The 17,730-nt window shown below is 51.6% G+C and overlaps 1 protein-coding gene across 1 annotated transcript in view; it reads right to left on the bottom strand.

Moving 5' to 3' along the window:
• Window positions 1-17,730, bottom strand: part of GALNT14 (polypeptide N-acetylgalactosaminyltransferase 14) — a 223,392-nt gene that overhangs the window by 21,511 nt on the left and 184,151 nt on the right. Inside the window, exons 10-11 of the mRNA XM_027113916.1 lie at window positions 4,524-4,650; window positions 2,218-2,310 (exon numbers count right to left, since the gene is read on the bottom strand). Of these exons, the coding sequence (XP_026969717.1) occupies window positions 2,218-2,310; window positions 4,524-4,650 (220 nt within the window). The remainder of the gene's footprint in view (window positions 1-2,217; window positions 2,311-4,523; window positions 4,651-17,730) is intronic.

Below are 17,730 nucleotides of genomic sequence, written 5' to 3'. Positions count from 1 at the left end.
GCGGTACGCGGGTCTCTCACTGTTGTGGCCTCTCCTGCTGCGGGAGCACAGGCTCCGGACGCGCAGGCTCAGCGGCCATGGCTCACGGGCCCAGCCGCTCCACGGCATGTGGGATCTTCCCGGACCGGGGCACGAACCTGTGTCCCCTGCATGGGCAGGCGGACTCTCAACCACTGTGCCACCAGGGAAGCCCCTGAGGGAGAGTTCTTATAGTTTGTTTTCTTTCCTTCTCTTCCTTTTTTGTTTTTAAAAACTATGTAAGATACTGAATAAATTTAAATGCCAACGGGGACCATGCAATAGAGAAGAGAGATGGGTGATCAGGGGGAGTGAAAGAGGGCAAAGTCCCCTAGAACGGGGGCTCCCACACTGTCTGTGCATCAGAATCACCTGATGGTGGGGGGATGGTTCTTTTACAAATTCTACAGCCCAGGCCGCAGCCCAGGGGAAATCCACTCTCTGGGGGTGGAGTAGAGGCAGCAGAGTTTTTGAAGCTCCCCAGGTGACTGCGATGTACAGACAGTTTGGCCACCATCGCCCTGAAACCTCGCTCCTTCAGCTGAGGTCCTCAGACCAGCAGCCCGGCACCACGTGGGGCTTACAGACCTACAAACCTACCGAACCAAAATCCACACTTTAACAAGATCTCCGGGAGATCTGTGTGCACATTAAAGTGCGAGAAGCCGACAGGCAGGAGGAGATGAATCCAGGCGGTGGGACCTCGATTAATGATCATTTATGAATGAATGCAGGGGGGAAGAGGGTGTCCGGAGAACAGGAGGCACACCTTATCCTTCAAGATGAAAGAGACAGAAGGATGGTGCAGATACAGGTTCGTCTGTCTTGGGAAGTTGGTGCTATTTCATCTACAGAACAGAGGTGTCATCTTCTGTGAGTGAAAGGAGTGGGGTGGACTCAGCAGCTGGGGAGAGTGGAAAAGGTACAAATGGAGATTGAGGGAGAAGGCTGGCCAGGCAAGGTGGCAGGCTCAAGAGGTCCACCAAGGGCCTCCCTGCGCCTGATGGCCACGGAGTGGTAGCAGCACCACCTGATAGGCCCAGAACCGTTCAGCAGCCTATGAACCGGGGAGGAAACGGTACAAAGTCGGGTTCATCCAGGGTTAAGAGAACTTCACCAGGGAGGGTTGATAGATGCCCAACAGAGCGAGAGATCTGAGGACATCATCTTTTAAGCATTCTCTTTAAGCAAGAAGGTGGAACCCAAGTTGGAGAGGGGAGGGCAATGAAGAAAGGAGGGGTGGACCCACGTGGCCAAAAGACCGGAAGTTGGCTGAGGACTCAGAATAAACGCCGTGGGAGGCTCTGAGTAGGAGAAGTGGAGACAGTGTGGGTTTATGGTTTCAGAAACACAAATCACTTTAGCAGCCTCTGATTTAATCCTCCCGGGCAGTGATGGGCTCGACCTGTGGAGAGCAGGCTGCAAAAATCCCATCTGTCAACAGCCTTAGAATGACTGAGGGACATTAGATGACAAAAGCCACCGGCTGCCCCCCGCAAAAGACGAATGATAACATCAATGAAGTTGCCATTTTTCTCTACTCAAATCAACCCTGGGTTGGGGAATGCAACATCACAGAGTTTTGGAATCTGACAGGTGTGATCTGAGCCTTCTCCCCCTCCTGTAATGGTGTGATCCAGGCCAGGTACCTGAACCTGTAGAGGACTCAGTCTCCTCATCTGTAAAACAGGGGTAATTATACCCATTTCTCAGTTTGCGGAGGACTAATGGGCTATCTCATGTAATGGTATCTGGCCCTTAATTTCTCTCTCTGTCCTCTTCGACCCCCGTGAAGCTGGAGCCCGGCTCTAGAGATCGCATGGTACCGTTCCTCCTAGGAAGGCAGAAGATTGAGGCTTGGGCAGCTGAGGATGAGAAGGAAGGAACTCCGACCTGGAGGGACCAGGGCTGCTTAGCCCAGCACCCCACCTTTCTATAAAAAGCTGGAAACACCAGTCCACTGCACAAGGCACAGCTCTGCCACTGAGTAGATGGCCCAGGCTGCCCAGTGGTCATCCCACAAGAGCTGTCCGAGGCCCTGCAGCCAGAACTGGGCAGGAGCAAGGAGGCGCACGAAGGGAGAAGAGCCCCAGCCTGGGCCCTGGAGGGGCCTGGGGGCTCGGGAGACCAGCTGAGCACCCAGACCTGCGAGCTGGGGCTCTTGGCGCTTTGCACAAATAAAGCAGGAGGGACACTTACTTTCCAAAGGGTCTCTCCAGGGCGAACGGCCGGGAAGCATAATAGTACTGCTTGTATTCATCCATCCACACCTCAGCTGTCCGCTTGGTGTTCCTGAGGAGACAGGGGGTGTCGGGGAGGGTCAGAGAGGACCTAGGACGTGTCCAGGTAAAATATACACAAGCGGCAAACCGGCAGCGTCACCCCCGTGAGGCCCACCGTGGTCCAGTAACATTACTCTGCCCACAGTGCTGAGCCCAGCCACCTCCACCAATCTCCAAAGGGACCTCTACCCCAAGACACAGGGTTTTAGCAGTCACTACATACTCTTTTCCCAAAAGGCACAGGCCAGAGAAATTACACCAGAAACTGAGCTTCTGTCGCCCTCAGAAAAGAAAAAAGTCAGGGAGAAAAGAGCCAGGAGAATCTGGTACGTCCCTTCGGTGCCAGTACAAGAGGAGAAGGGCCGACCATCTCACCTCTGGCCGTCCGCGGGCACCTGCTCCAGAGCTCTCCCCTTCAGCCCAGGGCCCAGCTCTCCAAGGGGCCAGCCACACACGGGCTCCCACAGGCCACCTGCTCTCCAAGGGGCCAGCCACACACGGGCTCCCACAGGCCACGTGATTAGCTTGGTGCAGGTGTAAAGAATTAAGCAATCACGCCATCTCGGTCAAACGTTTGCCAGGACTCGGAAGCTTTTAAAAAATCGGCTATTTGCTCTGAGTTTGACCTCCAAGGTCACAGAAAAAGAGACAGAGACCCACACGGAGGATGTCATTGCTCAGCTGTCCAGGAGGCAGGGGTACCAGGAAGAGAGGATGTGGGAAAACAATCTGAAGCCAGGAGCAGGGCTGAAGCAGCACCTGCTCCCCGAGGGCGTGGACTCGGGGTCTCAGCAGAAAGGCCACGCCCCTCCAGATTTCTGCCGCTGTGTGGAACAGAGGCATTCAACAGCGCAGCGCGGCACGCCCTTCCAGCCCGTGAGCCTGGAAGGAGTCATGCACACGCAGCCCAGCTCTTGGTGCTCGGAAGGCAGCTAACAGAGCCTTGCCACCTCCCTTCACTGGCCTAACCACCGGCAAACTGGAAGCTGCCGAGGAGACACTGCCCCACATTTCCCTCCCCTCCAATGACCCGCTGGTGGCACGCAGGATGCCCGCTGGCCAGGGCCCAGTCTCAAACACGAGGAACGTTCTGGAGCCCAAGGCTCTGCCCCCTCACTCCCAGGCTGGCCCCTTTCCCCATCACAGCCCCACCGCTTTCCTGTGCCAGGCGCCCCCAGATCACCTTTCCCTGTAAAAGCCCGGAGCCCAGGCAGCCCTGCCTTTGTTCCTGTCCCTGCTGACTGGGTTCTCACTGCCCTGCCCTGCCCAGCATGGGGTCAACTTTCTCCCTGTTCAAGCCCATCACGCCGCCACACCTGTCCACACCCACAGCTGTCCACACGTGTGAGAAACCGAGGACGGGAGAACCCAGACGAGGAGAAGAACACCGCAGGGGAAGCAAAACACCAAAAGAGGCGCTTCCCCCAAATGGACCAAATGAGAGAAAAAAAGGGCAAAGTGGAAATAAATGGGGAGTGAGCTGTCAAGTGACAAGAGACAAGGGGAGACGAAGCTGGAGGACCAGAAGAAGAAAAGGAGAAAGAGGTGTAAGGAATTATTTTTTTAAAAAAGGAGAAAGGTTGAAGAAAAAAATCACGGAAAGCAGAAGGGCGTATGGAAGGAGGGAGGGAGCAGGAATAGGCAAGTGGGCACCGCTGGGTCACTGAGACCCCAGGATCTTCGTCCTGTCCCCAGGCAGGAGATGACAAGTCCCAGGAAAGGAGCCCAGGGCCGCAGGGCCTGTGCCAGCCTGGCTGCTTCTGTGCACCCTCGAGGCCCTGGAGCAGTCAGGCGGGTTGTATCTACTTGTGCCTCCCCGTTCCTGAATCTTCCCAAGGGCCTTTCCCCTGATGACCCAGCCTGAAGGTGGGAGCAGCGGATCTTCTAGAACTCAGGGGCAAAACGGTCACCCTTCCCCCACCCCAAACAACCCAAAATACCCAGGGCCCTGAGCCCTGCAGGATGACGCTGCCCAGTGACTTGGAGCCCCCAAGGCTACGTGTGGGGCCTTGTGAAGCCTTGGAAGCCAACAGTGGAGAACAGCCTTGGGGCTTCCAGCCTGAGCTGGACGGGCAGGCCTGACCTCTCCTGCTCAGGCAGCAGCCCAGCGAGCAGGACTCACAGCCCCTGTCCATCCAGAACACGCAGGCGACCTCCCAGAGAACCCAGGGCAGCAGCAACCCATCACCACAAAAGCCCTCGGCCACTGCAGCAAACACTTACTTTATGTACGTGTTGGCATTTCCATCTGGGAAAACATACGGGTGCTTCTTCCGGAAGACGTGGCCCACTCGGCTGCAGGGGACGATCTCTAGGCTGCCCCCGCACATCCACACCCTGAAGGAGATTTCTGCAAGACAGCCATGCCCCCCATCACTGCTCTGCCTCCTGGACGGAGGGGCACAGGATGGCAGCGTTGAGACTCCAGGCGCCAGGGAATCCCAGGGAGCGGGGAGGGCCGGCCGCACCCAGCCTCGGGTGCGGCGGTTACCAGCGTGCTCCACTGGCCCGGCAACCTCGGCTTCCCGGCCCACAACAAGGATTGGTAACAACTCACACCTGGGAGGGTGGTTTGAGTTAACAGGGAAACAGTGGGCGGCAGGGAGGAGCACACAAAAATCAACACCTGTTCGCTGCCCTCATGGAGGCCTCTGGAACACACTCAGGGGCCCGCACGGCGGGGGCCACTGCTGTCATGCTTTAGCCTGGCAAGAGAAGCCTGGGGGCTATGGGAGAGCTGCTTTTGAGCACGTGGAAGATGGATTAGACGAGCTCATATGATCCCAGAGGGTTAGAGCCAGGACCGAGGAGAAAGAATTTCCACTGGAGACTATGGGAGAATTTTCTGATGGTCAAGGTCCAGATAGAAGGGGCTGTCATGGAGTAAGTGCGTTTGCCACTCTGACAGGCTAGCAAGCCACATGGCCTCGAGGCGACAGAGAGGACCAGTTCCCAGGAGGCACCTGGACAAGGTGTCCAGGACAGAGCCTCCCGACACTGAGACGGCAATTCTACCCGCTGCAAGGGCCCCTGAATCTTAGCCCGGAGGAGGAAGTCTGAGCCGTAGTCGAGAGCTGGGAGCAGCCATAGAAAGTGCTGGAAGCCTCGAAGCTCTTGTTGGAGGTGCTCCCCTGGGTGGGGATTTGCACACAAACCCCTTTTTCCCGTTGGCTGCTGCTGCAGGGACCTCCGGGAGCGGGGAGGGGTGGAGTTACTCTGCTAACGTTGGGACTAGGCTGGCGGGTGCATTTCTCCCTCGGGGCTGCTTCCTGCAGGCTTGGAGCAGCGGAATTCAGGGGTGGTGGGGGAGTATCTCTCATCACTGCCCTGGTTTGGAATTGCTGAACACTGTGAGGGGTTTTATTATCGCTGTTAACTCCTCTACAGATGGTGTAGCCCCTTACGGACTGCACCCAGGGCAGCCTCCTCGCTGCACGCCACTGGCTGCCCATCTGAAATGCTTGCTTAGCCTGTGCTTCTGCCGTCAAGCTCAAGCAAGAGGAGGACAGGATGGCTCAGGAAAATCCCGTGCCCATGGGCAACCGCCCCTGGAAGCGGCCCGGGTGTCCATGAGCAGGAAATGAGGACGCGGGTATTCCAGTGCTGTCCCACCATGTACGACATGCCCTGCACCCTCCAGCACCTTGGGCCCCACTTCCCTGGGTTTCTTCAAGTGCCTGGACACAGATTCTTCATCCTGATCTTCACCTGCTCTCATACCCGCCTGTCCTCGGTCACCCTTTACCTGTCTCCTCCTGCCTCCTGCCCCATGTCCCTGGAAGAGTTGCAGGCCAGGCTGCCTTGACAGCTGTCGCCCTCTGCCCAGGTGCCCTCCCAGACAGGCTACAGCTCACTTCCAGCAAGCTCGGATTGCCCTCAGAGTGGGGGCAACGTGGACACTAGGATGAAGAACGGACGTCTCAAGAGTGCTGTCAAATGATGGCAAGAACACAGGGTCGGGGAGAGACGGGAAGAACTTGGCTTTGGGGTCGTGGCCCCAGGTCTGCAGTAACCCACTAGCCGTGTCCCTGGGAAACCTGCTTGACCTCGTTGAGGCCGGGTTTCCTCACACGTAAAATGAAGATCATAAAAGTACTCCACAGGATTGCCGTTGACATCAAATGAAATGGAATTTCAAGAATAACTGTGAAAACTCTTAAGTGTGCTGGAAAGCTCAGTAGCAGTTACAAGACATTCCTCTGCAGGCCGTCTCTTTAAGACGTGGACGCCAACGGCATCGCCCACCTGTGCCCACTTCCAACTTCCTAGATGATTCACAGCTTCCTGCTTCTGCCACTGGAGGCCGTTGAAATCTGTGGTACTTAACACCTGAGATTTTGACTCCACAGAAATCCATGATACACGGCGCCCTGGCGTTTGCCTGGTTGGAATCGGGGGCACCAGCCTGGCGTTGGCGGGGGATGATGAGTGAGCTTAGCTGACGGCCAACATCCAGCTCTCCACCCTGCAGTGATGCACGAAGGGGCGGAGGGCTCGGTGCAGGGAATTGTGATGGGACATGTGTGAATTTAGCCTCCAGGGCTCAGGTCTACTGGGCTCCAATCATCAGCTCCTCTCCAGGACCTCAAAACAGGGTTTTCAGTTCCCAAAAGGGAAAACCCTTTCATCCATCTCAAAACCAGAGATGGAGGCCTTGCTTACTGGATATAACCTACCAATTCTGTGCCGGCTTTCTTCCAAAAATATGCATACATTTCAGCTATGGTCTCTTCCTTACATGTATTCAAATGAGACATACGTCCCTCCTCATTTGCAAAGCAAATCTCTCCAACCTGTGCCTCAGTGCCACCCACCCTTCCCGCCCCTGAAACCCGTTCCTCTCCCTGTGCTTCCCTCACGCAGCATTCTGCTTCTCTCTGAATCTATTGGCACCCCCCTCCTCTGCCACCATCATGCACAGACCCCACCTCAGAAAGTACCGTTCTCCTCTCCACCTTCCTTTTGGGCTTCTGGCATTCTCCACCCCAAGGCGCTATCTCTGAGTGCCTTGCTGACACTGCTTCCTCATCTGACCCCAACATTCGCTTGATGCTGAGGAGTCACCCCTAGCCCACCAGCCCAGCTCTACTCCGGGCTCCAGCACTGACCTCCGTGGCTGCCTGACGCTCTGTCGAGGTGCACTGGATGCCCTCAGATGCAGCACGTCTTCTACCCCATCAGCATCCTCTAATAGCCCTCTGCAGGCTGCCTCCTCTCCTCCGCCTCTAAAACCATCCTTCCTCCTCATTTTCCTGTGTCTGTGCTGCTTTAACACATCAGAGCATCTCAGTTCTGCAGGGGAGGAAAGGACTCTTTCATTTTTTCCTGGGCTGGGCTTTGGTCCTCCCTCAGGCAGTAACTTATTAGTCATCCTAACAACCTCACACGCGGTTGGGGATGTTTTTACGATGCAGAAGCAGTCCTGATAGGACGACTGACAGCGGGTAGCTGGCCTCTGAAGCCCATCTCCCCAGCTCCAAAACTCCTGCCCTTGCCCTGACCCCATCCCACTCAGTGTGGACACGCACCATCAGCCAATGCGGCTGTGGACACGAAGCTCCTAACTTCAGGGCACTCGCAGACGAACCAGAGAGACCAATCTATAACCAGCTGCCTTATCCACTCCTTCATCCAGTCCTGACACCTGCCTGTCTCAGCTCTGCTTCCGGCCAGCAGATGTTGCCCACAGAGGCTGCAGCCTGAGATGCAGTAAGAGCTTCTCGCCTCTGGAGTCTAGACTGTCGTATCCAAGATGACCTGAGACACATGCCTTGCTGTGCCTCGGCCAGAGTCGAGGCAGTCTGGGTGATGAAGCTTGGAGTGTTCAGATCAGTGTAATGACCTTCAGGTACCATAGCGTGGAGTATTTAAAACCTAGGACGTATAGTTGTCCCACCCTTAACTACACCACTGACTTCAGGATAACGATGTGTATCCTCCCAGGACTGCAAGCCAGGTCGGGTGATTCACAGATCTGTGCTGAAGCCTCTGGGAAAGGCTTGTGATCCCGAGGTCCAAGCAGTGGGGCCGTAGACCGAGGTGTAAAGCAGTGGGCCTTCCAGGTAGAGCCCAGACCCTCCACTTGCCATGTCTTCAGTTCCTGCAAAGTCATCACTTTCTTAAGTGAAGGAGTCAAAAGATGATGTAGGGAGTTTGTGGGGAGTTCTCACTGAGTCAGCACCCGCATAATCTCCCTGGTGATGGATGTCACGCAGCCCCAAATCTGCTCTGAATTCCAGGCAGGGAGATGTGTAATTATTCCATCCTCATTGGGGGCGCTGTTGCCTTCTTCTTTTCTTTAAACTTCAGATTAATATTTGGGAATATCAACTCATCAGCAGTTTTACCAGCGCTCATAAGCCCCCAACCCTTAACCAGAGCCAGCGTCTACCTGACGAGCCGTGATGGTGGACAGGAATCCAGGGGAAAGGGGACAGCTTCCTCCCCAGGAACCGAATCACAGCTATTCCTATACCACTCCTTGGCCATATAGGTCAAGTTGAAATCTCCTCTGATAGCCCGGTTTCTACACAAAGGCAAAGGGAGCATTAGACACAGGCTCCCCTGAAGGCAGTGGAACCTCATGGACTGTATACAGACATATTTATTGTCTACACAGCATTAGCCACTCTCCCTCTGGCCGGGTTGAAATCTAGTGAGGACAAAGGGATTGCAGGGGACAGTGATGGTCAGTAAGAGACACTCATCTGTCCACACAGACAAATGTGGTGACAGGGACCTTTCCTTTCAAGAATCTTTACGTTCTCAGGGCCACCCGGGCTAGAAAGCTCTGTTATTATTTTTTAATGAGTACACGGACTCGAGTAGAGGCAATCTGATTTGGGCCACAAAGGATAACCTTGAACCTATGAGCAAAATTATGCTTCATACCATCCGGGACAATCAGGGTTGCATCCAGGTCCCTGACTTCTGAACAAGCAGTAACCACAGGCCCACCCTGGTCACCACGGGCTGTCCGGCTGCGAACGTCATGGCGGCACCCTTTACCTCTCCACAGTCGCTCTGGAAAAGCGTGGCCTTGAGGGACCGCACCTGGGCCTGGGGCATAGCAAGCAGCCCCACCTGGGTTGGGGGAAGATGACTTTACATCAGACTTGGTTGCTCTCCTCAGAGGAGGCCACTTCTCTCATCTTGAGCCCCTGAACCTGGAAAAGGTGAGGCCAAAAGAGACAGCGAGAGGGACCCACTGTTCCCGCGGGTGTGACACAGTGCTCGTCTGACAAACCTGCTCGCCTGCAGCCCGAAGGCGAGGCAAGGCCACTGCTCGGGGCCTCATTCGTCTTCACAGTGGCCCTGGGAGCGTGTTTCTACTGTTGCTGTAACAAATTACCACACCAACCCAGTGTGGGTTTGGTTGGGCCCTCTGCTGAGGGTCTCTCCAGGCCACGATCAACATGTCAGCAGGATTAGGTTCCTTTCTGGGGGCTCTGAAGCTTTCGAGTTGATTCAGGTTGTTTGCAGAAGCTGGTTCCTCGCGGTCGCAGGGCTGCGGTTCCCTTCTCCTCACTGGCTGTAGGTCAGGGGCCCCTGCTACATCCACGCTGCCCCTCCCCCGTCACACCAGTGGCAGCCAGGCCAGTTCCTCCCAGGCTGTGAACCTCTCTGACTGCTTCGCTCCATCTCTTCTGACTCCAGCCAGAGAAAGTTCTCTGCTGCAAAGGGCCCAAGTGATTGGACTGGGCCCACCTGGACACTCCAGGCCACTCTCCCAGCTTCAGATTCAGGAGCCTTAATCACATCTGCAAACTCCCTTTTGCCGTGTAAGGTAACCTCCTGACAGGTTCTAGGTGAGGAGATGCTCTCCGTGACCAAACTTTACTCAGGCTCGCCCTCTCTCTGACTAGGCATGAACTGTTGTTCCTTACCCTCGTCAGGCCTGCATCCCGTTTTAGCAAGAATCCTGCTAAGCCGGTTTAGAGAATCCATCCCCCCAGCCTGCCCCGGCCCCCATATCTGACTACCCTGGTAAGAAACCTTAGGTCTCCATAGAAATTCTGAAATTTTTTGTTCTAGTTCTGTGAAAAATGCCAGTGGTAGCTGGATAGGGATTGCGTTGAATCTGTAGATTGCTTTGGGTAGTAGAGTCATTTTCACAATGTTGATTCTTCCAATCCAAGAACATGGTATATCTCTCCATCTATTTGTATCATCTTTAATTGCTTTCATCAGTGTCTTATAATTTTCTGCATACAGGTCTTTTGTCTCCTTAGGTAGGTTTATTCTTAGATATTTTATTCTTTTTGTTGCAATGGTAAATGGGAGTGTTTTCTTGATTTCACTTTCAGATTTTTCATCATTAGTGTATAGGAATGCCAGAGATTTCTGTGCATTAATTTTGTATCCTGCTACTTTACCAAATTCATTGATTAGCTCTAGTAGTTTTCTGGTAGCATCTTTAGGATTCTCTATGTATAGTATCATGTCATCTGCAAACAGTGACAGCTTTACTTCTTCTTTTACGATTTGGATTCCTTTTACTTCCTTTTCTTCTCTGATTGCTGTGGCTAAAACTTCCAAAACTATGTTGAATAAGAGTGGTGAGAGTGGGTAACCTTGTCTTGTTTCTGATATTAGTGGAAATGCTTTCAGTTTTTCACCATTGAGGATGATGTTGGCTGTGGGTTTGTCATATATGGCCTTTATTATGTTGAAGAAAGTTCTCTCTATGCCTACTTTCTGGAGGGTTTTTATCATAAATGGGTGTTGAATTTTGTCGAAAGCTTTCTCTGGACATCTATTGAGATGACCATATGGTTTTTATTCCTTAATTTCTTAATGTGGTGTATCACACTGATTGATTTGCGTATGTTGAAGAATCCTTGCGTTCCTGGGATAAACCCTACTTGCTCATGGTGTATGATCCTCTTAAATTTGCTGTTGGATTCTGTTTGCTAGTATTTTACTGAGGATTTTACATCTATGTTCATCAATGATATTGGCCTGTAGTTTTCTTTCTTTGTGACATCCTTGTCTGGTTTTGGTATCAGGGTGATGGTGTCTGTCATACAGAGTGAAGTAAGTCAGAAAGAGAAAGACAAATACCGTATGCTAATACATATATATGGAATTTAAGAAAAAAAAATGTCATGAAGAACCTAGGGGTAAGACAGGAATAAAGACACAGACCTACTGGAGAATGGACTTGAGGATATGGGGAGGGGGAAGGGTAAGCTGTGACAAAGTGGGAGAGTGGCATGGACATATATACACTACCAAACGTAAAACAGATAGCTAGTGGGAAGCAGCCGCATAGCACAGGGAGATCAGCTCGGTGCTCTGTGACCACCTAGAGGGGTGGGATAGGGAGGGTGGGAGGGAGGGAGATGCAAGAGGGAAGAGATATGGGAACATATGTATATGTATAATTGATTCACTTTGTTATAAAGCAGAAACTAACACACCATTGTAAAGCAATTATACTCCAATAAAGATGAAAAAAAAAAAAAGAAACCTTAGGTCAGTGTAGCAGAATTCCCCCCACTTTGTTTTTAAATTAAACTTTTAATGTTGAGATAATTGTACATTCACAAACAATTATAAGAAATAAAATAGAGATGCTGTGCACCCTTCATGGTTTTCCCTAATGGCACCGTCTTTCAAATTTATAGTACATGAATTTAACAAAGATATTCACATTGATACAATCCATCAATCATATTCAGGTTTCCAAGTTTCATGTATATGAATTTGTGTGTGTGCATGTGTGTATTTACCTCATGCAATTTTATCACATGCATATGTCCATGTATTCACCAGTAAAGACACAGAAGAGTTTCATTACCACAAAGATCCCTCATGCTGCCCTTTTAATCACACCACCTCTCTCCTCTCCCGTCAACCTCACCTTTAGCCCATGTTAACCATTACTATTTCCTTCATAATGTTGTCACTTCAAGAATATTATCCCCCCCACTTTTGATGTTCCCTCTTAGTAATTTCCATTCACCGCCCCCCACCCTGCTCCTTGGATCCAAATCCCCACCTGCTCTTGTTGTATTTGGAGCTGAGCCCCATACCCCCCAGCCCTGCCATTGCGATAGCCTTGACACCCATTGTGAGAGTCCTGAGTAAAGTCTTTCTTACCGTTTTAACAAGGGTCAGAATAATTTTTTCTCTAATACGGGGATTAGGGTGGGCATGTATTTTGGCGGAGGCCCTTCCCCTACCATGGGGGTCACTGTCTCCACTTTAAAGACTTAGAAACAGTGAGGTAAAGCAACTTTCCCAAGGACACAGAACTGGTGATGACTGCGGGATTCAAACGTAGGCCTGTCTGATTCCACAGGCCATGCTGACACACAGGAGTGTGCCTGCCAAACCTGACACAGCCTGATGTCCTTGGCTGTTCTGGGGATGGGGGAGCTGGTGGTGGCAGCTCCTCTCTGGGGCCCTCATCTGTCTCCTCAGCGTTGTCTTTTGTATCTGGTATGCTTTAGAAACTCCCCATTTTAAATCCAGAAATCCCATACTCTCCCTTCATATATGTGCCAAGGCCTCCATTTTGGAAAGGCACACCTCCTACCCCACCACTTACACACACACACACACACACACACACACACACACACTTTCACTGGGCAATAGGTTCCTTTCACCTCTAAAGACCAAAAGCTAAAGTGAGTAGATGCATTAGATACTTTCCATGTATCCTGTGTTATGAAAATTGGAGTTTAAACATCCAATTTTAATGCAAAACAACTTCTGAAAAATAAAAGGCTAAAAGCCACATTTCCCTAAAGCCTGTTCCTATGCTGAGCTGCAGATGTAATTATCAATACTTCAGCTCCTCTTAGAAACGCTTTGTGGGAATGACTGCACCAGGGTCGGGCTGCTCGAGTGCATAGCTGGGGTTGGCTTTCAAGTGGCCACTTGGGGCCGCTCCCAGCAGATGAAAGTGAGATGGGCAGGCCAGGCAGTGTGCCACAGAGGACGGTCCCGGTCACCCTGGCCAGAGCCTTGTCCAGTGATCTCATGGACTTCTGGGCTGTGAAATCAAGTCGATGCAACAAAGGCAACTACGTCTGGAACACGCAGAAAGCCCACGTCTTGGGAAAGGAAAGACATCTTTACCTGCCGTTGTTATTCCCCACGGGCTCTGTTTAATGCACGGAGACTGATTTTACATGGAGCCTCAGAGCTGTGTACATGTGGTCCTTCCCACCCTGAACCCCCTTCCTGGTCAACCTCCCGCTTTGAACACACATTCAGCGAGCAGTTTCCACCGCTCCAGTCATTGAGGTCGAGAAGTTAGATGAATGTTCTTGTGGGTGGAAGGCACAGAAGTAAAACAGACAAATACGCGAGAGGGCCCAGTACCAGAGTGGAGAGGAGAGCAGGGTGCTGCGGGGAGTGGGCAGAGGGTGGGGAGGGAGTCCTAGTCCTGGGGGAGGCCAGGCAGCCCCAGAGCTGTGATCTGTGGCCATCTGGCACTTGGTGGAGGGTGGAGGCTGGATCTCTGTAGATGGCTGGGCATGTCCGGGCAGTGCAGGAGGGTCTGTCAGTGCCTCTGGACTGAAGGCTGGGGAGGTGGGCAAGGTCAAGGAATGGTGTGGGCGTTGTCTTTAGGACAAGAAGGGGCCACAGGGGGTGCCAAACCCGGGAGGGTGGGAGAGATTGGCATTTCCAAGAGCACTTTGGCGGGAGTGTGTGGGGATGGCTTTGAGCAGAGCAGACTGGAGGTGGAGAATCATTTAGGAGAGTAAGAGGGGGATGGACGTGAGTGATGCTGAGGGGAGAGGATCTTCAGGACTTGGAAGCAAGGGGCCCTCTTGCCATACACTGGAGCTTGGATTTTTTACTCTGACATGCAGATCCCTTTTCCCCTCCTCACCATCTGTCCTTTGCAGGTGGACAAATGGGACCTAATCAGACTTCGAAGCTTTTGCACAGCAAAGGAAACCATAATAAGATGAAAAGACAACCTATGGACTGGGAGAAATATTTGCAAACGATGCAACTGACAAGGGCTTAATTTCCAAAATATACAAAAAGCTCGTACAGCTCAATATCAAAAAAAACCCCGGGCTTCCCTGGTGGCGCAGTGGTTGGGAGTCCGCCTGCCGATGCAGGGGACGCAGGTTCGTGCCCCGGTCCGGGAAGATCCCACATGCCGCGGAGCGGCTGGGCCCGTGAGCCATGGCCGCTGAGCCTGCGCGTCCGGAGCCTGTGCTCCGCAAACGGGAGAGGCCACAACAGTGAGAGATGCCACAACAGTGAGAGGCCCACATACCGCAAAAAAAAAAAAAACCCCAAACAACTCAATCAAAAAAGGGGCAGAAGACCTAAATAGACATTTCTCCAAAGAAGACATACAGATGGCCAACAGGCACATGAAAAAATGCTCAACGTCACTGGTTATTAGAGAAATGCAAATCAAAACTACAATGAAGTACCACCTCACACTGGTCAGAATGGCCATCATCAAAAAGTCTACAAATAACAAATGCTGGAGAGGGTGTGGAGAAAGGGAACCTCCTACACTGTTGGTGGGATTGTAAGTTGGTGCAGCCACTGTGGAGAACAGTATGGAGGCTTCTTAAGAAACTAAAAACAGAACTACCACACGACCCAGCAATCCCACTCCTGGGCATGTATCTGAAAAAGATGAAAACTCTAATTCAAAAAGATACATGCACCCCAATGTTCATAGCAGCACTATTTACAATATCCAAGACATGGAAACAACCTAAATGTCCATCAACAGATCAATGGATAAAGATGTGGTACATATATACAATGCAATATTACTCAGCCATAAAAAAGAATGAAATAATGCCATTTGCAGCAACATGGATGGACCTAGAGATTATCATACTAGGTGAAGTAACTCAGACAGAGAAAGACAAATATCATATGATATCACTTATTTGTGGAATCTAAAAAACATATATAAATGAACTTATTTACGAAACAGAAATTGATTCACTGACATAGAAAACAAACTTATGGTTCCCAAAGAGGAAAGCGGAGGGTGGGGGAGGGATAAATTAGGAGTTTGGGATTAACATCTACACACTACTATATATGAAACAGATAACCAACAAGGACCTACTGTATAGCACAGGGAACTATATTCAATACCCTGTAATAACCTATAATGGAAAAGAATCTGAAAAAGAATATGTATGTATATGTATAACTGAACCACTTTGCCGTACACCTGAAACTAACACAGCATTGTAAATCAACTATACTTCAATTAAAAAAAAGCACTGCATGTTCTGGCATGTAAAATGCTAAAAAAAAAAAAAATCCAGAAATGACTTTTAAAGTGCTAGGAGCTGGGCTCCCCTGGTGGCGCAGTGGTTGAGAGTCCTCCTGCCGATGCAGGGGACACGGGTTCGTGCCCCGGTCCGGGAAGATCCCACATGCCGCAGAGCGGCTGGGCCAGTGAGCCATGGCCGCTGAGCCTGCGAATCCGGAGCCTGCGCATCCGGAGCCTGTGCTCCGCAACGAGAGAGGCCACGACAGTGAGAGACCCGCGTACCGCAAAAAAAAAAAAAAAAAAGTGCTGGGAGTTGGCTATAGTATAATGGAATGTTGGAATTGGAGAAAACAGTGTTTCCTGTGTTAGCTGTCTGCAGTGCTTTCTTTGTGATTTAAAAACTTTTGTGATGGATTGTAAAATGTCTCTCCCACACCTCTCCCGAAGCCCCTCCCTACTTCCCTGGTCCAGTCAGCATTTGGTGATGTCAAACCACTGGGAAACCAACAAGAGGAGATCACCCTGGATGTGAGCAGATGTGTGTCAACGTTGCTATAAAGAGAAGGTACTGGTAGGTTGGACCAGAATGTGACATCATTGAAAGTAACACGCTGCCTGCATCCACACGTGGCTGCCATGGAAAGGAAGGACCACATGTACTTTGTGTGGGTCAAGAGGGGCAGAACAAGGCCTGACTGATGGAAGCTGGGCTTCGACTTAGAAGAATTTTCTAACAACTCAACACAAAAATTCTCAACAACAGAACTTACCATACTGTGAAGCAGCAAACACACCATCATCAGTAGCATTCGAGCAGAGACTGGATGACTGCTGTCTATCAAAAGGGCTGCAGAAAGGATTCAATGTACAGGGATAAAGGCCAGAGCACATCAGGAAGAATCACGAGAGGTACTGTGAACGGGAGGACATCTGATGGGCTCTGCCCAGAAGGACAGAGACCTTGTCCCCATTGAGAACGCCAAGGGTGTACCCGGCTCCAAGTTCTCCCGGGCTGGTGCAGGCAGATCCCCCCTCAAACCCCACCCCAAAGACCCCCGTGGCATCCAAGGACTGAGTCCTAGTCAGGGGATTTGGTTTGGTTTGTGGGAACTGGGATTTTCTGCTTTGTTTGCCAAGCTTCCAACCTGGCCCCCACACGGCAGGACACGGACTTTTCTGATAGATTTCTCTACACTGCCCAGTTTAGGAGAACAGATGCTGTGGGTCAGGCCAACAGCCATAAATTTCCAGGAAATAACTCTTAATGACTGAGGAAGAAAGCCATAACGCATCCTGGAGACAGGGACAGGAGAAAACAGGGGCAGAGGACGATGCACAGGGTTACCGCTAAATGCCAGGAAGAGCCCCATGGATCCTTCCCCTGGCCTGCGCCACCGCTCGGGGAGCCCATGCCAAACACGCTCCCCGGCACCAGAAAGGGGAAGGGGCCCTGACACCCCTGGACTCTTCTTCCTCTCTTGCGGTTTATGTTTTTATTTTTTTTTTAACATCTTTATTGGAGTATAATTGCTTTACAATGGTTCTCCTGTGGTTTATTCAACAAATAGTTCTTGAAGCCTCCTTCGTGGCAGGCACCATACTGGGCAAGGGAGATAGCCGTGAACAAACAGACCAAATCCCTGCCTTGTGTAGCTTATAGGCTGGTCACCTCTTAGGTCTTACCTGCTGGAGGGAAGAAACGGTAACTAACGTGTATTGTGTCCACATGGTGCCCAGAGGTTTTACAGACTTACCTGAATGGATTTCCACAGCAACCCCCAAAGCATCCCTGTGTTACACTTTTAACACACGAGGAAACTGGAGGGTCAGTCATTGTCATCATCTAGATGGGACGGGTCTCCGACTACCTTCTCCTGTATCTGCACATGGCAGCCCTACACCACTGTGGCCACACCTGGCCATGTGTTTACACAGTTCTGGAACACGTGACCCAGCCCCTCCCCCCTCCCCCACTGCTTTCTCTGCGCGGAAAGATGAGGGCTTCCGCAGCATTCACCCAGACCCTCCTCGCTAACCCAGTGCCGAGTGCTGTACGCCTAGACCAGCCAACAGATGTGATCCAGATGTTAATGGCGTTGCTGTCCATCCTCCTCCTCGTGCTTTTTATCCCCAGTCTCCTTCCAACTCCAAATCCCCATGTTCAGTACTCCCAGCTCAAGCCTGCCTCTGGCCCTCAGACTCGGT

This window comes from Aethalodelphis obliquidens, unplaced genomic scaffold, assembly GCF_003676395.1.
Source record: "Aethalodelphis obliquidens isolate GAN/ISIS:26980383/991018 unplaced genomic scaffold, ASM367639v1 scaffold12, whole genome shotgun sequence".
NCBI lineage: Eukaryota > Metazoa > Chordata > Mammalia > Artiodactyla > Delphinidae > Aethalodelphis > Aethalodelphis obliquidens.
This window is presented reverse-complemented; position numbering and strand designations above follow the sequence as displayed.